Source organism: Carassius auratus, chromosome 30 (genome assembly GCF_003368295.1).
Source record: "Carassius auratus strain Wakin chromosome 30, ASM336829v1, whole genome shotgun sequence".
Classification (NCBI taxonomy): Eukaryota; Metazoa; Chordata; class Actinopteri; order Cypriniformes; family Cyprinidae; genus Carassius; species Carassius auratus.
The window spans coordinates 23343397-23368931 of record NC_039272.1 but is presented as its reverse complement, the minus strand read 5'-3'; the positions used below and the strand labels follow the sequence as shown (position 1 = coordinate 23368931).

At 38.8% G+C, this 25535-nt stretch overlaps 2 protein-coding genes across 2 annotated transcripts in view; both read right to left on the bottom strand.

The window, feature by feature from the left end:
* Positions 1–6362, bottom strand: part of LOC113049716 (complement C5-like) — a 29576-nt gene extending 23214 nt beyond the window's left edge. Inside the window, exons 1-5 of the mRNA XM_026212313.1 lie at positions 6096–6362; positions 5639–5834; positions 5329–5482; positions 4945–5015; positions 4773–4867 (exon numbers count right to left, since the gene is read on the bottom strand). Of these exons, the coding sequence (XP_026068098.1) occupies positions 4773–4867; positions 4945–5015; positions 5329–5482; positions 5639–5834; positions 6096–6163 (584 nt within the window). The 5' untranslated portion in view covers positions 6164–6362. The remainder of the gene's footprint in view (positions 1–4772; positions 4868–4944; positions 5016–5328; positions 5483–5638; positions 5835–6095) is intronic.
* A 3130-nt stretch (positions 6363–9492) lies between these two features.
* On the bottom strand, positions 9493–13787 carry prdm12b (PR domain containing 12b). The gene is made up of 5 exons (XM_026212307.1): positions 13322–13787; positions 11510–11700; positions 11241–11396; positions 10787–10901; positions 9493–10651 (listed from the first exon to the last, which is right to left on the bottom strand). The coding sequence occupies exons 1-5, from the start codon at positions 13539–13541 to the stop codon at positions 10224–10226; spliced, it is 1110 nt and encodes a 369-aa protein (XP_026068092.1). The 5' UTR covers positions 13542–13787; the 3' UTR covers positions 9493–10223.
* Between the last annotated feature and the right edge of the window lie 11748 nt (positions 13788–25535).

Genomic DNA, 25535 nt, shown 5'->3' with positions numbered 1-25535 from the left:
ACAGCTTTTTATGTCATGCATTATTACCACATTTTTGTTGTTGTTGTTTGTAACAGGACCCCATAACATGTTCATAGTGTAAAGCTTTCTGCATTGTTAAATGTTCTTGTTATTGTTCTGGTTTTATGTCAGAATTAAAAAATTTAAAACAAGTCAGTTGTTACAGTTGCTGTATAAGATTTATTAATTTATTCAAGTTTTCTGAATTCTTTGGCAATAAAATGTCTATGTAATGACCTGACCATGATTAATTGCAATGTGACTTTAACATGAAATATGAATGGACAATTATGGAGTACAAACGTAGCACAGTTGAATATGTCTGTTGCAATATGTCTGAGATACTGGTTTGACTCTGTTCTAGAAACCGCTGGTAAAGTGTCCCATTTAGAGTTTTAATCATTCTTTTAAAGTAAAATTTATGGCTGAATGATAATTGTATCAGTGTAATACATCATGTGAAAAGTCAATTAATTAAATGTTTAAGATGCAGTCTTTCACCATCTCTCTCTGTCAGAGCAAGCCCGCCAAAAGGGGCAGGGCATCGGCCTATATAAGCAGCCGTCTCACCGAGGCAACCTGATTCATTCTGCTTTACATTAGATACTCTGCTCCCACGCCGCTTCACAAGCGCCCGGTCAGTTTGAGATTTTAATGAGTTTTAACTTATGAGTTCAATGAGTTTTAACTTAGTTAAATAAAAGAACTGAACTGAACTGAGTGTAGATCCCGCTTCGGTGGCTTCCACCTATTTTTGCTGAGGTTTCTAAAATAACAAATTTCCTAGAACAAATTTTGCAGCATTGTTGTAAATGTTGCGCCACAGCTGTGGCACGTGCAGGGCCCCCCTGCAAGCTGATGATGGGCACGATGAGTGCATGTGATGTCTGGGGAAGTCCCACGCTGATGCAGCAGTCAGGAGGAGGGGGAGGCTTAGTCCCGCTGCGGCTGGACCACCCTCCAAATTGCCTTGTCTTGCCTTCCTGTTACCCCATTCTGTTCCAGGTGTTCGAAGCGATGTGTTTGTTGCCTGCACAGACCCCAGCATAGCACCCTGGCAGCGCACCACTATTATAGCGGATTCAATAAAACTCAAAAAGAGAGCAGATTTTCTCTTCCACTATTTACAAGCACTACAGTTCCTGATAGCCCGAACCAACACAACTCCTCGTCATGCGGACAGAGGCATGACAGGCCATCCCCGGAGTGTCATAGTGGGTGTTGAAAACAATACAACATGGTTACATACTGCATAGTTACATTCGCTTGGAGGCCCCCATTATTCAACGGTGTGGTCCTATCATCTGTGACAGTTGAGGATGTGCATGTCCTTCGCTCAGAGGTAAAACCTATGCTGGCGAAAAGGGCCATAGAAGTGGTCCGTCCAGCACAGACATGAGTTAGGCTTCTACAGCCAGTACTTCCTCATCCCCAAAAAGGATGGTTGTCTCAGACCCATCCTTGATTTAAGACATCTGAACAGGGCCCTGATGAAGCGCTCATTCAGAATGATCACTTTGAAGCAGATCCTCGCAGAAATACACCCAGAGGACTGGTTCTTTTCCCTGGATTTGAAAGATGCTTACTTTCACATCCAGATATCCCCCCCATGACAGATGCTTCTTGAGATTCACTTTCGAGGGAGTGGCATATCAATACATGGTCCTTCCGTTCGGGCTGTCCGTGGCTCCCCGCACTTTTATTAAGGGCATAGATGCGGCTCTTTCCCCTCTGAGAAAGATGGGATTTTGCATAATGAATTACCTCGACGACTGTCTCATTTCGGCCCAGTCGGAGGCAGAGCTGGTAGATCACAGGTCCCTCTTCCTCAACCACCTAGTGCAGTGATCCTCAAATCTGGCTCGCGAGATCCACTTTCCTGCGAAGTTTAGCTCTAACCCTAATCAAACACGCATGAGTTTGCTAATCAGTGTCTTCAGGATAATTAGAAAATCACAGGCAGGTGTGTTTAATTAGAGTCGGAGCTAAACTCTGCAGGAAACTGGATCTCGCAAGTCAGATTTGAGGATCACTGACCTAGTGTTTGGGGCTCAGGATAAATTTTTTCAAGAGCTCGTTGTCCTCCAGCCAGCTTATCACGTTCCTGGGGACAATTATCGACTCGATCCCTATGAGGGCCGTAGTTTCGCCGGAACACACTTTGGCCATTCGGCAACTCATAGAAAATTTGAGCAGCGGAGGGGATAGTTGCCAGGTGGAAAGTCATCTTCACAGATGCTTCCAAGACGGGCTGGGGAGCCATGTGCCGAGGCCATCCATCATTTTGGTGTCTGGATGAGAAACAAGATCCATACCAACCGCCTGAAAATGCTGGCTCTCTATTTGAGCTCTTTATGCTTTCCTACCCCTCCTGGGATGGAACCTCATCCTAGACCGGTCGGACAACATGACAGTGGTGTCCTTCATAAATTACCAAGGCGGTCTCTCCTCAAAACCCTTATTCACTCTAGTGAAAAGCATCCTATAGTGGGCCTAGCACCACGTGCTCTTGTTGAGGGCAGCGCATGTGCAGGGCGTTCTGAACACAGGGGCGGACATGTTGTCCCAGGTTGTCAACCTCTCTTCAGAGGAATGGTGGCTCCATCCCCAGACTGTTCAAAGGTTTTAGGATGTGTTTGGGATGGCAGAAGTTGTCCTTTTCTCCTCCGAAGACAATTCTCATTGCCCAATCCATTTTTCAAAAGTCAAGAATGCTCTGGCCCATGACTGGCCCAGGCCCTGATCGTTCTGATCCCCCAGGTCATCAGACAAATCAAAGAGGACGCCCACAAGGTCCTCCTGGTAGTCTCTCTGTGGAGGAGCCAACCTCGCAGCTGTCGCCAGCAGAGCCATGGCCGATCCCCTTAATACGGGAAATCCTCTCTAAAGCAAACGGAATGATATGGCACCCCAGACCCAAGCTGTGGGCTCAAGAACAACTTGGTTGTTTGTTTTCTGAAGGGGTCCAGAAGGCTGAACCCTCCTTCACCCCTTCACGCCCCTTCACGATCCCCACATGGGACCTATCCACGGTTCTTAGGGGCCACAAAGAGCCGCCCTTCGAACTGCTTCAGAGTGCCGACTTACGTTCTCTTTCACTGAAAACTGCTCTGCTAGTGATGCTAGCATCGGTTAAGCAAGTAGGAGACTTATAGGGCACTCTATGTGAGCACCTCTTGTCTTGGGTTCGGGCCTGGCAACTCCAAGGTCATCCTGAAGCGAAGGCACAGGTATGTCCTGAAGGTTCTCTCCACTCAACTTTATATCATAGATTCACTTACTCTGCACTTATATGTATATAAAACACTATATTCTTGCACTTCTGGTTAGATGCTAACTGCATTTCTTTAGCTCTGTACTTGTACTCTACATAATGACAATAAAGTTGAATCTAATCTAATCTTAATGACAAAATGTACTGCAGAGCATTTTACATCCAGTAGAAGGCATATTGATAATAATTACTGTGGGCTATCCATGCAACTAACAATATATAGTTTATTATTGGCAAAGTGAAGGCTCAAGACAATGCAAGAGAGGATGACGGCCAGAATCACAAACGTTCCAAGTTTGTTAAAAGTATGGCAAGAGGTAAAGTGATTATCTGGCAATATCTGTGAATTGCTTGGGTCAATTCATATTAGACACAACAGGACTATATGTAAACTACAATGCCATATGCAATTGTAAAATGACAAGATGCGCATACGTCCATCTCACCATTCTGCCATTTCCGTCCATTAGCATATTTTAAACTGGCCTGCGAGAGCCATGGGAAAGCTAATATCCTCGCTCGTACCTCGAGCACAGAGTCCGAAATCATCCTGTGTCATGTCATTATCCTCGCAGCTCTCCTGTAAAACCTGCCCTAAAAACACCTTCACTGGACTACATCATACAATACAAAGTTCCACCAGTGAGAGATGAATAAATAAAAAAAAATGGTTAAACAAATATATCAGAGGTGGACACCACATGCAGCTATGACTGACCGTGAACAGGAAATAGAAATCGTTTGCTTCTTTTTTGATTCGTTAATGTCTTGCAGTCTTGCTATTTTTTCTTTTCTTTGAACAATTACATTTTGGGCTAAAAGTGTGTTGTAACGAAAGCGTTACTGAACATTTACCGAGTAAAATATTACTGAAAATTGATTAGTAATGCCTTACACTACTGCGTTACAGCAAAAAGTAATACGTCAACATCCAGGTAGGCATGCCCATGTCTATGGGCACACCTAGGGCACATGATTCATACTATACATATATACATAAATAAGGCCTTTATTATGTATATCTATGATTCATACTTCAAATCTGATTGGCTAAAGAGTGTGCCATATGGGAGGAGTTCGCTGCCAGGAAAAGTCACAAAAATACACAAATCCTAGGTGATTCACATTCACAGCCCGTGATAAATTTGTGAATTTAAAACATTAAAACATTTTGTACATAGTTGTGCATCTGTGAATGATTTTTTGGATTTGTGAAATGTATTTTATGAATACATATATATTTATTTTGTGCATTTGTATTTTTTGTGACATATATATTTCGTGCACGTCAGTTATTTCTCATGCATGTGAATTGGGTTACGCATGCGTGCATTGTGTCTTTTGCGTAAATTATTATTGAGATCATTATGGGTCCATATGAACTAGCATAGAAATTCACATGCAAGCCGGATTTCAGCAAACCAGAGTGTTACTATACCTGACCGAGCATTTAAACATCAGATCAACTCAAAAATAATTCTAATAGTCTGTGTCTTACGTTGGCTTTAAAGGTATTTTGAATGATGGAAGAAGTGGTTTTGCTCCAATGATGTCTGCCATATCAATCATCTCTACTTTGATACCGTTAGGGTCCTAAATAGAAGTTGAAACATTAACACAAGGTTCACATATAGCAATCAAAATTCAAGTGAAGTATGAGGTTCACTCACCACGAATGTAAGGGTGACAGTTCGTCTAGATTTCCTCAGCTCCTCGTTAAGGGAGTAAACACGCACTTGTACTAGAAAGCAAACAGATTCAAAAGATGGATTCTTTCATTTACTCACTCAATCTTTCTCTTCATACAGTACATAAACTCGCACTCTTAGGCTGATGATACACAGGCCAGCTTTATGAGCAATTTTGCTTGTACACGTTCCCATTGAGAATGGGTAAAGAATTTCTTTCTGGATATTTTAGATTCCTCATGGGCCCTGTGTCTCACCTGGTTGCCCGTTGACAGCAATATTGTTGAAAGTTGTTCAACATTGCTCAAAAAGTTGCCCCATGTAGCCTTACACACATCACATATGAATGATTTTTCTCATACTGACCCTCTTGTTCGGGTGTGTACAGTGGCTTGTCAGTTTCGATGAAGAGAAACCCATTCACAGTGGTGACTGGAATTTTTTCATGTGCAGAGAAAGCAGAGGAGATCGCTTGAAGGTAGACAAACTTGTCCTCTTTAGGGAAATCTCTGGGCATTATCTGTGAAACAGAAAAAAAGCTTTTCTGAAAATAGTATTCATGAATTACATAAAATCAGTTAAAAAAACAATTTGCAACTGTAAATTACAACATATCCAAGCCAAAAGTCATACAAAAATTTTCTTCTGGGATCTTTTTCCAAATTTGCAGTCCTACCCGTAAAGTAGCTGAAGCTTGATAGTTATTCACGGCATTGAGCTTCAGGGACTGAGATGCATATTCTTTATAAACTGGTGCTAGTGTGCTCTTCAGGTAAAGATGTACTGTAATTTCCTGGTCATATCCAAACAACTGCACCACCACATTTTCCAAAGCATCGAGTCTCAGCAGTTTAGGTGCAGTGATTAGGTATCTGCAAAACAAAATATTTTGTTGTCTGTGGGTCGCTATCCGAGCATGGCAGATGCAAAAAACAAAACAAATGATGTAGTAAATATACACTAAATGCTTAATTTCAGACAAACATAAAAGATTACTAACAGCTGTTTTTCAAGAGTGTACAGAAGTTTAAAGTTTAGTTATCATTATTCGTTTTGCCGTTCTGCTTTTTGATAATACAGATCAGTATTTCTGTTTTGTAGATTTTTTAAAAATGATTTAAATTGCAACTTACACACTTTCCTGGACAGTAATGCAGAAGAAGAGATGAAATATACAGAGAAAAAATAAACGTGCCATCATAGACTATTTGCTTCTTATAAAAACAGGTCTGGCATTTGGTTAGTTTTTGTCAGCCAAATTAATATCTGCTTTGCTTGCTTTGAGTAATTGTCTTGAAATAGTTCCCAAAATGTTTTTTGAGGTTTAGTTTTAGTAACGATAGCTATAGTCCAAATATGTGAAATACATCAGTCATAATGATTAGCTTAACTCCACCACCACCCACCACTTCTCACTGGTGTAAATGTTTAATGTTTGATTATGAAATGCTCATATCATCACTGTGCAGTTTGCTAAGTCATCGTGCAAGTCACAATGAAAATAAAGCATAGTTCTGTTTTCAACTAAAAGGGTTTTTTATGGAGATGTTTTCTTCCCATAGGTAGTTATATAATTGTGTAATTCTATATCAATTGGACATCTGTATGATTATTGACTTAGGTCATTTATGGTCATTGAGTTACTGAATTTGGTTAAAATTTACACAGAAACACAGAAACCCACTAAATTTTCAATTGGGCACCTTCCTAGAAGAGCTGAATGGTCTGCTGTCCTCATTCCTGGAGGATATCAATCCACTTTTAGTCTTTGGTGACTTTAACATGCATCTGGACCAGCTTAATGCTGCAGACTTCCATTCACTCCTAGCTTCATTTGATTTCAAATGTCTTACCACTACAAGCAGTCACAAATCAGGGAACCAACTTGACTAACTTTTATCACACGCAATTGTACTGCAGACAACATTTTGTTAAAAACTCTACACATATCTGATCATTTATTCTCTACACTCTACACATATCTGATCATTTAACCTACATGTTCCTACCTGTGTGCCACCAACCGCTCTACCTGTTACTTTAGATGAAACCTGCGCTCCCTTTCACCCTCCCATCTTTACTCTCTTCCCTCAATTACTTATTTCTCATCTCTGGACGTTAATGCAAAAAAAAAAAAAAAAAAAAAACGTTTCTTCTGCTCATCAAGCCTGCATTGTAAATATTGTGATATATTATTACAATCTAAAAAAATTGTTTTAAAATTTATTATACTTTGAATTATAATTTATTTCTGTAATGGAAAGCTGAATTTTTAGGATCATTATCACATGATCCTTTAGAAATCATTCTAATATGATGATTCATTATCAAAGTTGGAAACAGTTCTGCTGCTTAATATTTTTTCAGTGATACTGTTTTAGGATACTTTGATGAATTAAAAAGTAAAAAAAAAAAAAAAAAAAAAAAAGAGAGAAGCTATGTTTTTAAAATATGAATATTTTGTACACTACTGGTCAGTAATTTGGGGTCAGTATTTTTTTTTTTTATATATATAATCAATACTTGAAAAGTGATAGTAAAGAAAATATATTATTAGAATATATAATATTAGAATTTTATTTTGAATAAATGCAGTTCTTTTTAACCTTTTATTCATCAAATATATTAGACAGCAGAACTGTTTCCAACACTCATAATAAATCAGAATATTAGAATGATTTCTAAATGATCATGTGATAGACTGATGTTACATGTGACACTGAAGGCTGGAGTAATGATGCTGAAAATTCAGCTTTGCATCACAGGAATAAATTATTTCTTTAAAGTATATTCAAATGGAAAACTATTATTTTAAATTGTAATAATATTTCACAATATTACTGTTTTTTCTGTATTTTTGATCAAACAAATGCAGGCTTGATGAGCAGAAGAAACTTCTTTCAAAAACATTAAAAATAGTAATGTTTCCAAACTTTTGGTCTGTCCTGTACATATAGCTACAGATCTGTCTCTCTCCTTCCTTTCATAGCAAAAACACTAAAACAAGTTGTTTTTAACCAGGTATCATTATTTCTTATACAGAACAACCAACTGGATCCTAACCAGTCAGGCTTCTTAAGTTGCCATTCAACCGTTGCCATTTCACTGAAGCCCTGCGGACTGAAAAGCTGATTCCAAAACATCAGTTCTTATTTTGCTGCCTCTGTCTGCTGCTTTTGACACGGTGAATATTCAGATCCTCCCGTCCACCCTCTCATCATTGGGAATCACAGGGATTCCACTTTGCTGGTTTGTATCCCATCTCACTGTTAGGTCTTTCAGGGTGGCATGGGGTGGGGAGGTATCCAAAGCAAATCAACTGGTCACTGGGGTTCCTCATGGATCAATTCTTTGACCCCTCCTCTTCTCCATATACTGTACACTACATCACTGGGACCCATTATACAAACAGATGGTTTCTCCTACCATTGATATGCTGATGACACACAGCTCTATCTCTCATTTCTACCAGATGACCCAACAGTGGCTGCATGGATCTCAGGTTGCCTGGCGGACATCTCAGCAAGGATGAAAGAACATCACCTACAGCTCGACCTGGCAAATACTGAGCTTCTTATCTTCCTGGCCACTCCAAATCTACAGCATGACTTCACCTGGAACTTCTTGTCCAGGCCCTTGTCATTTCTAGGCTGGATTACTGCAATGCTCTTCTGGCTAGACTTCCTTCATGCACAGTAAAACCTTTACAAATGTTTCAGAATGCAGTGGCATGACTGGTCTTTAACGAGCCCAAAAAGAGCCTGTTTAAGACATTGATGCTTTCATATAGAACTGCCTCAGGCTCAGACCCACCTATTTCCACTCACTCTTATAAAATCTACATCCCCGCCTCATGGCAGCATCACAAAGAGGTACAAAATCACTTTCCAGAACATTTTCGTTTACCATTCCTGGCTGGTGGAATGATCTTCCAACCCCTTTGCGGAATGCTGATTCCCTGACATTTTTCAAGTGACAGCTGAAAGCTTACCTCTTTTGTCATGTTGCTTCATCCTAAAAAATAAAAAAAATGTATATATTTTTTCATCTTTCTCTGTCTAGCTAGTATTTATTTGAACAGTGGTTGAAACTTGATATGAAGAGCACTCCTATGTCCTTTTGCCTCTTTAAGATGAATCTCTTGATGTATTCCCAAATTGTAAGTCGCTTTGAATAAAAGCATCTGCTAAATAATAAATGTAAATATAATATGTTGAAGAGCATTTACTGAGGGTTCTCAAAGAGAAAAAATGAGTAAAGACATCATTGATATTTTGTACAATTAACTGTACAAAATATGACCAATATGTGATTTTTTCATTACTTAATTACTTAAAGTCATTATAACCAACTTAAATTTAAATTGTTAAGATTCAATGACAACATATTTAAAAGTGAGTTGAATGACTGAATGCCAAAATAATTATAGCTTCTAGGTTGAATTAGGTAGATATTTTTACAGCCATTTAAATTTTTAGTTCTGTATTATCATAGCACAATAAATAATTAAAAAAGTGACAAAATCTGAGATTATTTGTTAATTATTTATTGAGCAGACAAGTGAATACCCAAATAATTTTCATAAGCAAACATAGTATACATAATATAATAGAACCAAGTTTTGTAATAATACTTTAAGCTTTACATACATACACAGATAAAGTGACTATTCCATGTTGTTGGAAGTAAATCTTCAAATCGTATATACATTCCTTTACATACTTCATATTGTTCATTCACAATAAACATGCTTTGAGACCCACTACTCTGATTGGGCTGCAGTGACACAAATCAGTCACTAAGTGGTGCTTGATCCGAGTGGATCCTTCATAGAGGCTAAAACAAATGAGCTGATGTGGGTTTATCCTTAGTGGAGAGGGACAAAACAATACTTTTGCATGCAAATATGACTAAAAGATACACTGACAACTGTTTAAATAAAATGATCGTGTTTGATCAGATATAATGTGACAGATATCCGCCGGAACAAAGAGCCATCAGTGTGTGAACAGTAGCTCTGGCAATAAATTCAACATGAACATTCCATGGCCATCCTTTTCACTTCAGTGCTGTCATAACTGAGTTCTGCAGGCATCGTTCATCATATCTGACCACTTCTTCACCTTTAAGGAACTGCGAAGAATCCCCTAAAGGTGATAGTACTCAGGGTCAGCTTGTCATAGACAAACTTCGACACATGAGCTGGCAGCACTGAAGAACAGCCTGTGAGATTGCAAACATCTAAGATGCTTCATGCCTTCTCATAGCACCATGGTGGGTATGTGATGCACCAGGGAGGCCGGGTGGTGTGGAACCTGTGCCAGTTGAGGAGGTGGAGGAGGGGGCGAGTGGGCCTGCAGCCCCACTACAGAGCCTGTGTTGGCCGGCCGGTGCCTGGCACTTTTCTGGTGCGCCCGCAGTCCTGCCAACTGGGAGTATGCGCTCTGGCAGACATGGCACTTGTAGGGGCGCTCGCCCGTGTGGAGGCGCACGTGGTTACGGAGGGTGGAGGACTGGCTAAAGCGGCGGTTGCAGAAACGGCAGACGAAGGGCTTGTCCAGAGTGTGTATGCGCATGTGAGAGCGCAGGTTACTGCGGGAGTTGAAGCCGCGGTGGCAGATGACGCAGCGCATGCGGCTGGCAGTGGAAAGCGACGCAGTGGAGGAGGTGTCGCACAGGTGGAAATCATCTGTGGGGAGAGGAGAGAGCTCTGTCAGCGGACTTCAAACACATGCTAATGGAGTTTTAACTCAGGCTATTGTAGCATTATGATAAAGATCAGCCTGAAGCCCACCCGAAGCCCTGAAGTGACTGAATTACTTACCACTTTTTTTAATCTTCTGTTGTTCCTCCTCTATGCCAGGGACTCCAGGGATACCCAGGAAAGTGTTTTGGGAATTTCCATACCACACAAGCAGCTCTTGATCTGGAGGTATTGTCTGTTAATGAAAAAAAAAAAATGTAAATGCTTTAATATTTCAAAGTGTTTTCATTTTATACTAAAACCAAAGATTAAATTACTCAAGTATCTATCTATTTTTAAACTTTTATGCTGCCTTACAATTTGAACCAAATTTAGCTTAATCTCTAAAAACTCAAAATAGAAAAATAAAACTCAAATAGAAATAATAAAAATGCAATTTTAGTTGAATGAATAGATGTTAATAACAATGATGGAATAACATTTAAACGTGAAAGTACTTCGAAGTATGACGATTCTAAACATACAAATTACATAAATATCAAATTAGGAAAAAGGTAGGCTATATGAAACGAACCTCTACTGCTTTGTAAAATATACTGCTTCCGATCTGCACGACCTCCAGGTTCTGTTCTTGCTCGTTGCGCGCGCATTTGATGTAAGTCATCCAGCTGCGATGATCCTCTTGGCTGGCATCGATGAAATAGCGCACCGTGCCATCTTCATTGAAAACCTGAGAACAACAAAAACGCTTGCCATGAATCTCTGGGTTGGCATGAAAATTTGGGAGGATCAACTCCCCAAAAAATGAGGCCGTATATGCGACACCTGTTGAATGTTGCTTACCTCCCACATGAGATTGTTGTTCTTGAAGAGATCCACATGCTCGGGTGAAATGACCCTGCCTGTGAAGGGACCCATCTCGGTGCCAGCTTTTATCCAGGTCTTGGAGAAGATGCCAAGTCCTTCTCCAGGGATTGAGCTCTGCGCAATGATGACTTCACTTGGCAGCACTAAACTGGAGAGTTTCTGGACCTCTGGAGATAGAAAACGCCAAATAAAGTGTAACGTTAATTTGGAACATTTAGTTTAAATATCTAATAAAAACAAGGGAAAAAAATATAATAATTTAAACAAAAAAACTTGACCAAAAAAAAAAAAAAAAAATCAATGACGCAACCTGTTTGAAAGCGCATTTAAAGCAAAAGAAAAAAAAAATAGTTACAATGTAAATTTAGAACAAAGTGCATAAAACCTTTTATATTGTAAAACTATTCTATTTTATTCTAGGCCAATATAAAGCAACGCGCAATGTGTCCATCAGTAAGACTTAAATACGGCTTTCAGGCGAGACACAAATAAATGTCAAACGCGTCTTTACGTTTAAGAATTCAGCAATTTTCTACGCTTTAAATGTGACGAGGCTATATATTCATAGGCAAGAAATAGCTTATTCCGTATTCATTATCCTTTCAGAAACTTTGTAGCACTAAATGTGCGCTGAAAGAAACGAGAACTTTCTTTAAACGGCCCTGGAATTTCTGACAAAACGCAGAAAAGGAGATTAGCTGCTTGACATGGTATGAATAGCGATAGAATCAGCTTTCACGGCATATTACCAGCGGGACGGAAAACTTTAAATGCGCCTGAGAGGAGAGAAAAGTGTCAAAGCGGGGGTGTGGAGACTGTCCCGAGCTGATGAATGACGGGCTTTTCTCTGTCTAACGTCCTGCTTCACTTTCTCAGGTCAAGCACGACGTTACCTCATGATTTTAATAGTCTTATTTAAATAGGTTTCCCTTGACTGTAGGCTGTGCCATGCTTAAATCCTGATTTTATGATAGCCTATAGCCTAATGCATTTAGAATAATTATGTTTTATTCACATATATTCATCTTCGAAACCGTGTGCTAATTATTTAATTACTTTTAAGGGATTTACTTAAGAAAAAGTAATTTATAATATTTCCGCTGAAGTCCGTCTTGTGCAACCCAAATGTTTTTCGGCCCCTCTAACACATTATGCATTAGCTGTCAATAGTAAAATTATTATTAACTTGCAATAACTATATCATATATTGGAAAAGTAGTAATAGCTTACAAATGACAATAGGCAACTTATATGTTGTCAATATACGACCCCCGGAACTTGAGCAACTGTTGCCATTTCCTCAGGTGAAGGCGAAAGCGGCTATTTACGCAATCTGACTTTTATCACTTTAATCTAACTTTTGTGGTTATTAAAATGTTTAAAAATGCCGTTGAGATGCATACTGTATAAAGAACACATTTTAAGACCCCCAATTCGCACGAGCCGACTTTAATCATGCATGTATTTTTACCTGTAAAATCTTTGAATAAGCTTATTGTACTGCATCATTTTAATCAATTCACCCCCTTTTCAATCGTCATATAAGCCACTAAATTATTTTAAAAGACTTTTAAATATATTTGACTTTTTTCTCTTTAATTTCAACCACTTTTAATTGTCATTAATTGTATTTTAAATATGCAATCCACACAAAACTGGCCTTGCCTCCACATTAAACAGTTTCACATCGGATCTAATTTGCAATAAGAATAAATAAATACTATAGCAAACACATTTATTCAAGACGTTCCCATAATCAACGAATGAGGTGAAATCTTGCGGACTCACCTCCGGAGAACGACTGCGCCAGGACCTCGGCGGTGAAGGCAGTTTTGGGGCTGACAGTGCTGGTCTTCTCCTCGAACAGGTGTTCGCCCAGGACGTTCCTCCAGCGGCCGTACAGGAAACTGTGCAGGATGTCTGATGTGATGATGTCGGACAGGGCCAGAGTCTGCTGCTTAAATCCAGCCTTCAGAACCAGAGCATCTGCAGGCAACACTGAACCCATGATGAAACCCTTAACTAATATCCCTGCGATAAAACCTGACAGTAGCCCCCTTGCTGTTAAATTTAAAGCGTAAATCTATGTGGTAAAAGGCGAATGTAATCGATTGATCAGTCTGAGGCCAATGCAATGCCAATGTGCTCTCTTCTTGCTAAGTGTCGAGAGAATGGTTCGCCTTACCAAGGTCCCGGTGGGCTTTATATGCGTCAGGTCTGACCCACGGTAATTAGTTATTAATGACCCTCCCCTTGTGTTCTTTAGACTTGTTCAACCAGAGGAGAAAAAAAAACGCCACACTCTTTATTGAGTGGCTACTCCTGAGGGGGTGGGAGAAGAAGGGGGAGCGATGTGTGTGTTGATGTTCAGGATCCAACAACCGCGTTTTGGCTAAAATAACAAGCCCCATCTCAGCACCGTGAGCTCCGCTCCAGCTGTTTGCTCCTGAGAGACGAACAGGAGCACTTCTGGCACGGAAAACCTAGAAGCAAACTTGACTATCAGCGTGAAGACTCTTTACTAAACCCAGGTTCAAATTTGTTAGCTGGTAGCTTATCTCGTTTGTCTATACGAGAAACTGACAATATCCAGTTATATCAATCTCTTTGTAATTGCCACTAAGAAGACAAAAATGAGGCATTCGAATAGCTATCGTAATATAGAAATTTTGTCTTACATTTTGAGCGATAGATTTTCTTCATGAGAGGAACGGAGTTAAAAAATGTCCAAGTGTTTTCTTACTTTTGAGTCACAGCATTCACCATTAGATCAGTAATTATATTCATTCATTATTCGTTTATTAAAAATAGTGGACAATTGATTATATGAAATTATTGCGTAATTTCTAATGCAACATGTGGATGAACTAGTACAAGTACAAACACAAATTTTCTGTTCTTTTTTTTTTTTTTATTAATGTTCAATATACAGTAATCATATCGGAATTAAAATGGCATAAACAATCTGAATAGGTTTTAATGATGTGCTTTGGAGTACGAAAATATGCAAAGCCGTCTGGGTCAAGTATATCTTTTATTCAATCTTTTTCAGGCCGAAGTAATTTAATATTCATGGATGTTAATTTAAAGTCTTTTAGTATTGTGTGAGGTGTATATGGGCTTTTTTTTCTGAATAGCCCCTTGCCTTTCCCCCTCTTTCTCCAGGGTTGATGGACTGAGACAAAATGGGCAGTTTCCCCCCTTTCCAACAGGGAGGACATCTTTATTCCTTTCCCGGCTTGCGGGTTTCCTATTCAGCTCTCTTCAAAATAATGCCGGCTGAATGAAAAGTGCTGCAAATCAATCTTTCATGGTGTTTTTGAGGGCAATTTGACATCCATGCACTCTTCTTTTCTTTGAGATAAGTACAAGGGGATGGCCCGAAAAAAAAAAATCTGGACAAGGATGGGGTCTGGCGAGTGGGGAACTTCCAAAGGGAGATGCGAGGAGAGCGCTGAGGAGAATATAGGTGAGTGATAGGGCAAGAAAAAAGATTAAGACTCAACAGCTGCTTTTGGGGGCTAACCCCCCTCCCGGCTTTTCTTTTTCTGCAGGGGTTTCACCCTCCCTGCTGAATTGGATTTGCACAAGTACAGATTGATTTGTTTTTATTGCACTATTATTGGTTTCATAAACAAGGGCAAACTTAGTCAGCATGGGGTAAGGGATGCAGTCAGGTTTTTCTCATTATAGAAAGACTGCGTTTTTGCAATTAATATCGTGATGGAACTTACAGATCATAGGCTATCTCAAGAATTTAATTAATATTATCATCGTTTGGTATAACTTGCAGTGACAATGGCATGCGACTCGAACTTTCTTATGCATGTGCTACTATTGATTTGGAGGATATGACTGTAGATATCAACATGCATTCCTAAAGGACAGTCGATAAGATCAGTTTCCTCCAAGAGATTTTAAACTTATAAAGTAAAGAAAAAAAACGTCGTTAGACAAATCTTATGTAACTGACTAATGGAAAAGCTGCGTATCAACTGGCGACTGAGCATATATAGCATGCGATGATAATTAACAGACGGCGAATCAATATTCTATGAAATAATCAGATGCAAAGGACGGCGTGGAAATAATTGCGAGTTCAATAACAGGGTGATAAAGAAACTTGCTGCTGCGCGTAATGCCTTTTGCATTCATGGCCTTCGTCTGTCCCGCGCGTCTCGGTTGCACAAAGCTGCAAGCTGTTCCGCGGTGCTTTTATCACAACAGAAAGGAGACAAAAATCCCACAATAATGGAGATTTGCAAATGTTTTTCTATTGATTTGACTCAATGAACACTGGATTTTTAGGGCAAGGAATAAGAGAGGACTTGGGCTGGAAAGCTGAATTGGGAGCGTGGAGGAGAGAAATGGTTTTTATATGGCTGGATAAAATTTAATTAGCGTAGTACAGCCCTTGAAGGACAATAGAGGACTCAATATGTACCCAATCTGAATCTCATTGGGGATCCAGACCGCAGAAAGTCAAAAGAATTGGAAAGAGAAAAGCAAGCTTTGAGAAAGGAAAGGAGCGAGGCAGACGGCAGGTGACTGGCACGCGTAAAAACAAGAGGGACACTTTTGGCACACGGCTGATTATTTGAAAGAGAGAGAAGACAAAACAAAAATAGAGGTTTCTTCAGGTTTGGCCCACTTAGACCAGCTGAGACTAGGGAGTGAATAGAGAACAGAGACCAGAGGGGGGCTAGAAAGCAAACAGAAAACGCGAACAAGCCGAGTCACATCACACAAGTGCTTATGGGAATGTGCCCAAATGGTGGAAGAAAACCGTGGCCAAGAGCAGATATCACGCGAGTATTATGTATATTCATCGTCTGTGTTCGTACAGTGCAAATCAAAGCTCTTATTGAGCGATGGATATTGCAGGAGCACGTGCGCAATTTCCATGGAGAGATTTAAGGGAGCAAAGCATCTGGCTCGCTGCCGCTAATTTGGATTGACACTTGGATGAAGAGGAAAATGTTTGCGTTTTATCAAAGACATTATTAAACGCCTGTTTTGTGTCAGGATCTGTGGCGTACTAATTATGCTGCTGGCTTTTGGGTCATCGAAATGGCTTAATATTTCAAATAGCAATGATAAAATGATTTCATTTGTTACGAAAACTAATTAATGTACAAAGAAAATACAAGCACAACCTGTTTCATTGAACCATAAATAAAGTATCGACGAATGTCTGTGTGATTGCACAAGCACTATGAAACGAAGAAGTGTTTTATCGCATCTCCTCAAATTGCATCAGGAATTGAGAGTGCGCGCTGACAATATTATTTTTTTCCTTTCAGTTCGAGTTGACATTATGTTATGGACCAGCGTGAAACTTGCGTCAGGTTTTGTCATCACCCAGTTTATATCATTTGGAATGAACTAGACACAAGTGACGTTAATGACAACATTAAACTAACTCATTTAAATATGGATGAAATACGTTTCAAATGAATAAACATTAGAAATTAAACATTTATACAGTTTTTTAAATAGTTAAAAAAAATCCACATAAGCATATAAACTGGAAGAGAGGAAATGCAATCATGCTGATCAAAAGAGTTCCACAGGTGACAGACAGATGGCAGAAATGCTACTATTATTATTATTTATTTGTGATATTACAAATTACTCTTATCGATTATTATAGTGCATTTTCAGGTGAGCAGAAGAAACCTGAAGCTTTTATTTGTGTCTTAAGGATTCTTGATCTAAAGATTACACTATAGTTGCAAGCACGTGCTGTAGGCATATGACTAATTAGATTTTTTTTAAAGAAAATAGCCTACATTTAAGACAAATTTCAGGTGAAATAAATTCTTTTTTATTTTTTCACAGAGACACATGCCAATTGAAAACTAATAAGGCTGATGTAATGGATTTTCACTAATTAATACTAAAATCCTATAGGCATCTTCCAAAAATCTCTTTTTGAACATTTTTTTTATTCATGATATACAGTGTACCTGTATAGCTTCATTGATCAGCCAATCAGCATGCTCTGAATGCTCACAGACAGTCATTTGCCGTTAATGATTGCAGTTTCTTTCAGCTTTAGTAATTGTATTATTTGTTGACTCATCTCCATGAGTTCAATACAGATTGATTATTCTATAAAGTGTCTGTGAACTGCAGAATGAAGTGTTGTATGGGAGCATTATCTTTTCTCTAAAGTAGATTACAAAATATAAACAATCAATGAAGTGTGAATTCTTCCGAGTAGATTTTAAAAGCTTATCGGTAATGGGAATAAAGAACGGAATGATCTGAAAAGGAGCAGAATTTGAAAACAGCTGCTGATAGAGTCAGTGGGAGATAGAGACAGGTCTCCCGGTGGGTGGAGACCACAATATGCACCAGCAGCGGATTTGGCAAATCAGTGTGACACAGTTTAGTGAGAAGGATCCCAGTAGCAACCAGCAAAGCCTTTTTTTTTTTTTTTTGGTTGTAGAGCAACTAACCTGTTGAAAATACCAAGATTTGTTGACAATAAGCTTACTGTTTCATTTTAATTTATACCATTAAGTATGATTTTATCATGATTCATTTGATTATCTCATGTAATTAATTACAGCTGTAGTTCTGCTGTTTTTTAAGGTCTTAATAATAAGGTATTTCAAATGGAATTATGAGCCTCAAGAACAACACTCTTACACTTGTTTTCCTTTAAATAACTTTGATTTGTAACAGTCTAACAAGCAGCACAACAGTGTATTTGTGATCAGATGTGCCACTAAAAATTACGATTGTTTCCTTCCTGTTTTCATTGCCAATTTTTAATTCAGTTCTAATGAATTAATTAATTGTTGTTAACCCAGCCAAACCTTTATATGTTCATTTGAACAGAATTAAGGTTCATTTTACTCAAATAATAAACATTCTGTTATTATTTACTTACTCCTAACCTGTATCCCTTTCTTTCTTCTGTGGAACACAAAGAATATATTTTGAAGAATGTTGGAACCTTTTTATTGTCTGAAAAAAAAAAGCCTTGAAAAAATATAAATAAATCATTCATTTATGACAAAATGATGACTTAATTTTTGGGTGAACTATCCCTTTAAGAAATATCCACATACATAATTATATATTGGGTTAGAAAGGGGCCCTAGACGTTATTAATAGATATAAAGCACCCGCTTATTGTTCTCAATTCATAGAGACCCATTTGATACATTGTACAGCAACCTGTTACACTTACAAAACTCAAGGTGAGAGTACAAGGATAAGCAGCAGTAAAGATCGAACATATCCGAAAAGTGAAGATGTGATCAAAACACGACCCACATCATTCTTGCAGATAAGTGATGGCAACAGCAGGCAATTTCCTTTGACAGATAAGTGCATTAAAAGAAAAGGTAAATGCTTGTAAAAAGTAAATAACCGATGCCTGCATTTACATAATTTACCTATCATTTTGCAAAAAAGGGAGAAAAAGGCATACCCCACTCGGGCATTGTAGTCATTAGAGTGATCTTGACATTTCGCTGGGAAAAATGTCACTGCATCAAATGATCTCAAAACAAAAGACCTCTTAGTCCACACAATAGTCCACTTATGGCTTTTCCTAAAGTTTTTTTTTTCCTTTCTCCCGCACACGTCCATTTTGTGACTAATGCATTTAAGATTTAAAACTGAATGTGGTAGATAGAGGTCTATTATGGTCAGAAAAAAGCAAAAAAGTAAAAGCAAAAACCTCTTTTCCCACTAGAGCCTAAATTTTTAATCAGTGGTTATCTATCTAAAGGTCAGAGAAATAAATGCAGGCTCATCAGTATTTACCCTTCCACTTAAGAAGATATTTCCTGAAATAATCCATCTGCTTTTATTACAGTGTGGCACCACTCTCCCTACTTTCACTATTCAATTAAGGGACACCTTCTGGGTCATTACCCAATAATTACTCATTTGCTACTGATGCCAAATGTGCTTTTGGCAATGGGCTCTGTGTGTCTATTATTGCAGAGTGTGTACAGTACAGCTGCCCCGGCAATTCCCATGCTGACACCCTCATAACACGGCCTTTCTCTCAGCTTCCTGTCTCAAACTTTTAAAATGACCACTTAGCGCTCATGCATAGGACATCAATTTTAAGTTGTTGTCATCTGATGTGTAATTACTGGTAAAGACTTGATGGCTGACATCATCATCCGTCTGACCACAGATGTGGGAGAAGGAGATGCATCGCACACAATGGGCTAGGCACTGAGATATGTACATGCTTTCTTATACAGTATAAGCACTCTCAGAAAAAGGCAGGTATCACAGTGATTTCAAAACGGTCTTTTATGAGTAGTCAGTTATTTCTTTAAACCATATACTTTTTGGTTTTGATTTTACTTTATATTCAAATATCAACACATTTTAGATCATGATTCATTAAGATCTTTAATTTGATCTTAGAATTAACATCAAATATTAATTTCCATAAAAGCGTGAACACTACATGGTGCTGTCAAATACCTGCTCGGTTAATTAGGCATCCTGACCTTTTTTTGTTCAACAGTCCAAAAGTAGTCAAATAAAGCACGTGCATCTATAATAAAGCATGCCTCACACGGCTCCTGGGGGTGAATAAAGGCCTGCTGTAGCGAATCGTTGTTGTAAAAAAGAAAAAAAAAACTATTTAAAATGTTGTACTTTTTTCTCACTTCCGCTAAGTGTCACACGTGCAAGCCGTTCTGGGCGGATGACGTATGTATGTGTCACAGACACGTCTGTGAGATATGCTAGTCTCGTGAGTGTATTTACAAGAGCAAAGGAAGCAAAGTTTACTTACTTTACCAAAGGAAAACCAGTCTCCTCTTGGCTTGTATTGAAATCCTCCTACATTTTTCTTTACAAATCCTCGTTTTGTGCTTCTAATTCATGACTTGGTGTTTTTTGTTTTGCTCTCTCCCATGCTTCTGCATTCTTCACTAATGCAACACGTACGTCCTACATCATCCACCGGAATGGCTCACACATATGACAGTCAGCAGAAGTGAGAAAAAAGTATTTATCATAAGTATTTATAATACTCTATAATATTATAATAATACTTAATAATATTATTAAATATGGATATTTACCTTACAAAAGTGCATCAATACGCTGAGGCCTTTATTCACCCCCTGGAGCCACGAGGCAAGTTTTATTATTGATGTGCACACTTTATTTGAGTACTTTTGGATACTGGCCTACTCCCATTCTAAAGCTTGGAAGAGCAAAGAATAAAAAAATAAATAAAAATAACTCTGATTGGATTCGTCTGAAAGAAGAGAGTCATATATACCTTTGCTTTGAGGGTGAGTATGGCCTAATTGAAATATTTGGGTGAACTAACCCTTTAATGGTTCGTTAATAGAGAGAATTGGACCTTAAAATAAAGTGTGACCATATAATATAATATGAAATTAAATTCCATCACTGATCCCAGAAAAACAGATTTACAAATAAATAAAGAATGCAGAGCATAATAAAGCACACACAAAACATATACTGCTCCAAAAGTAAACCTTGACTTAAAATGTTTATATGGTTTGGAATTTATGTATTAAGAAATCATGACACAACATTATACAACTAATGGTCTATAGTAATTTTAAAAAGCCAATTATATACTATAAATTTGTCAGTAGCACTTTATTTTATAGTCCTGTTCAGCATGTATATACTACATACTTATTATAGCCATTACAATAACTGGGTCATAGCTAACCTTTAACCTACTCCTAAACCCTTAACCTATGCAGTTACCTCATACTACATTACTTTCTTGGGTAAGTACACTGTAGGTGCACTGTAAGTACTTATATGGTAAAATAAAGTGTAACCAATTTGTCTTAAAACAATTATGGTAAATGTACCATACAGTGCATTCTATATACTTAATCCTTAACAGAGTCAGTCACTTTTGCATTATTACTGACATAGTTGTTGTTTGGAGATATAGACAAGCTTACTGTACGTCATTGTACTGGAAGCGCACGTGGGAGTGTTTGAGAACACTGTCTGAAATGATAATTACTTTTTTCCAGTTTCGATTGAAAAAAGACATGTCCAAATGTAAAAAAAAAAAAAAAATGCTAATTTTCAAATCTAAATGAAATTGAAAAATAACTTATTTACCTATGTTCATTTTTAAAAAGAGTCACTAGCGCATCCTTTTGGCATTCATTGGCATGTATTGCTTCATTCTACAAATTGCTGCCGGTTGTTATGCAAAGGTGAATATAAAAAGAGCGTTGAGTGTTCCTGTTCCAACACGGCCTGATAAAAGGCCTGTGACTCCTCTCGACATTTTCCACTAACATCCATGAAAATCAGAGACAAAAACAGACAGTGGTCCCAGCCTGGAGGAGAAAGAGCATTTCAGGAACACCAGCAGCGTATACCACCCCCATCACGACCTATGTGCGGGGGTTGCATTTCAACAACAAGCAAAACAGAACCGATTCAGCAGGGGTTATAAAGGGAAAAATCCAGGAGTGCCCCCCACACACACCCCTTTTTCAGCGTGGCAGATTGTGCGTATTCATGATTCGGTTTCCCCTTTCTGTGAAAAGTCCCTCAAAGACCAGACAGCAACCTCTTCAACGGGCCAGGCTCGAAAAGAGTCGGCCAGAGATGTCCGGACATCAATTACATGTTTGTTCACTTTTGGGTGACACACAGTTGACCCAGGGTGAACTTACACTGAAAGGGCTGTAAAAAAAGCCTCCTCCTCCTGTTGGCCTTCTCTCAGTGCCAATAGACTACCCTCGGGCCATTAACCCATTGTCAACCAAATGCAACTTCTGCATTAATGAAGCCATTATGAGGTCTACAGTCAGAGAATGAGAGAAATAAAGACACCGACTATTCAATTCATAGAGTGGGCCTTGGCAAGAGGACATAATAAGAGACTCTCAATGAAGCAGGTTAGGGGTGCCACAAGAGAAGGGAGGCTGGGCGGACAGCTGCGTGAAGGAATGTCAAATGGCTAAGTCGAAAAATCAGCCCGTTCACGAGGATTCAGCTATGTGCAAAAGCGACGTGTTTCAAAGATTTGGTAGGGGTGCATTTTAATGCAAAATTGTATTTAAGCAGTTTATGACTTTCATGGGAATTGAACCCACGACCATGGCGTTGTTAGCGCAACGTGCTACCAATTGAGCTACTGGAGCAAAAGAAAACTAGTAGGTATGCAGTATCATAATGACAATGAACATGATTTACAGGAACCCAAATGCTTTCGATGTGCGCTGCAAATATATATACCTGACTCCAATTTGAAGACTTCTGCACAAAACTAGAATGTTTAAACAGCATGGCAGTCTGACGAGGGTGGGTCCGGTACAGCGCTGGCTGTGTGCGGTATCGTAAAGACATTAATCACCACCGCCAAAAGATCCACTGACAGCACCCAGACCGGCTGACTTCCAGCCATATTGGCCTGTTTCTTATGTTAATGCAAGGATGGGGCCCTCTAAAACCAGGTCTATTTGTCCCATTCACTTCCTCACAGAAGGCACTTGACATTTCTATTGCTCGCCTTTTTTTTCTTAACTATCATAGTTGGAGCTGCTGCCCATCCATCCATCCCTGCCCTCCAACACAAACACGGCCACCACCGCTCATCGCACACTCACTGCGACCAACGGCCCGTCCCTAAATGGTCAATGACTTTTAAATAGCAGGCAATAGAGTGTACGTGAATGGCAAATCAGCTAATTTGACTCTGTCATTCACTCATTCGAGTCCATCGTCTTGAAAACGGCTTTCATTTAAAGCCTGAAGCAATCTTCCAGATGATTGAGGGCTGTTATTATCAACCTCAAACAATTAATGTCACATTACTTTACATGCATTATCCCCTTCATTAGGCACTTTACGTAGGGAGCAAATGGTACTTTTAAAAGGCATATATACATGAGCGGAGAGAAAGAGAATGAAAGTCTGAGAGAGAGAGAGAGAGAGAGAGAGAGAGAGAGAGAGAGAGAGAGAGAGAGAGAGAGAGAGAGAGTGGGAGAGAGCGAAAGAGACAAAGATACACGCACACACACACACACACACACACATATACTGGCCACCCATGTGTATAGTCCTCATTATGAAACTTAAAATGAATTCCTTTCCAAGAGATGAACTGGGAAAATATTGAAGCTGTACAGGAAGAATTAACATAATAAAACCTTTTCAGTCATCTCAAGCTATGCTAGAAAAGTCAATTTAATAAAATGTTACTTAGAAAAAGAAGATCCTGACCTCATATTAAAAAGCAAAAATATGTTGTACAAAACATATTAGCCATTTACAGAGAAGCAATGGTGAAACGTCTAGTCAGAACTGTTTAGAAGGTTGAACATTGAACATAATTCTCCAGTTTGTGTTTTGACGAGTGATAGGAATTCATAAGACATCTCTATCGATCAGCTTGTCAATACATTGGGCAAATTAAGTAGCTTTTGCTTGTACTGTCTAGTCAAGCTGGTTACCCACTGTGAGAGCAGAATGAGAGAAAAAGATGATGAGAGAGACCAATTTAAAAAAATGATTGGACAGTATTGGAAGTTAATCTAACTTTTCATCTCTCTTAAAAACTTAATACAAAAACAAATTCTGTAGCTGTTGGGCCAAAACACCAAATTGAGAGTGTAATGATCCAGGACAGATCTGATGAAAATGGAATTGAATGGCTATGTCAATATTTTCTATAACAGATTCTCAGTTGGGCGCTCAGTGCAACAGTGGGTTCAGAATACAAGACTGACTCTCCAACACCTTAATACTCATAGACTGAAGAGCTAACTGATAATATATTAGCCCTCCTCGTCTTTCACTTTCAAATTAACAACAGAACAATAAACAAATGAGCGTGCCAAAGATGCAATGTGCCAAAACGTTAACTAAATTCTTCAGCCTAAAAATGAATTCAAACGCTTCCAGGTGTCAGCAAAACAATCATAGTCATCCCATGAAGGAATTGGCACAGCATATTTGAGTAGCGTAAAAAATCCTGACTTGTTATTGAAACTCAACATGGAGATGCAGTTAATTGAATTATAAAACAGTACGTTAAAAGAATGTGTCAGAAAGAATGTGTGGCTGATTATCTCTGAAATGAATCACAATTTGGAAAACAAGTAACAAAAAAATTGACAAAAAAACTTCAATAGAAGTCTGTGAAACCATATTGAGAACACTGGCCTGATTGTAAACCAATTACAATTAGTTAATCGCCAGATAATAGAGTAGTGGCCTATTTAACCTGGAACATCTATTTAAACTGCTCATTTTACAGTTTTGACTATGTGAGAGAATAAATCTGAACAAAGCTTGCAAAAAAAATATGTAAATAGGACTTTAGGAGAGCTTTGAGCGAAGCCGCTTGCTGTTCAGGAATGCCTACAGTAGACTCTCCAAAAGGATTTTGGCTGTGTGTATAATCTCGCCTTTGAAGCCTGCCGTGTTTCCCTCGTCAAGTCTTGAACATTCTTGTCCTCAAACTGAGCTCAATCTTAAGTTCATCCAGTGGATACTTCACTGAACCTTCACAGACATTATGGCATGGTTCCTCGAACCCCCCCCCCCACCCCCATTCCCCCATCCCATGGAGACTATTTACCTACAATAGGAAATAATTCAGAGCTTGGGGATCATAGATGAAAAGATCAGTGCCAGTGGACAGTGCCATCATATCACACAATAGCGTATGTCACTCATGGCTAACTTAAAGCCTCTTTCCATTTCTCTTTGGGTGGTTAAGATCTCTTTCTCTGTTTCTCTCAACAGGACAGGCGGTGCGAGAGTTGGCAAACTCCTGTTTCAGCCAGACACTCCATTCTCCAACTGTTTGCCATTTCAAGGTCCTTTTTGCATTTCTGCTGAAAGGACCCCTGTGTGGCTGGGACTTAATGGATGGGCCGACAAATAAAACTCTCTGCATACCAACTGTCACTTTTAATTTTTTACTGTTTGTCTTTGAGTGCCGAACACACATTGCATAAAATTAATTTTTTAAGAGGATTTAAATACA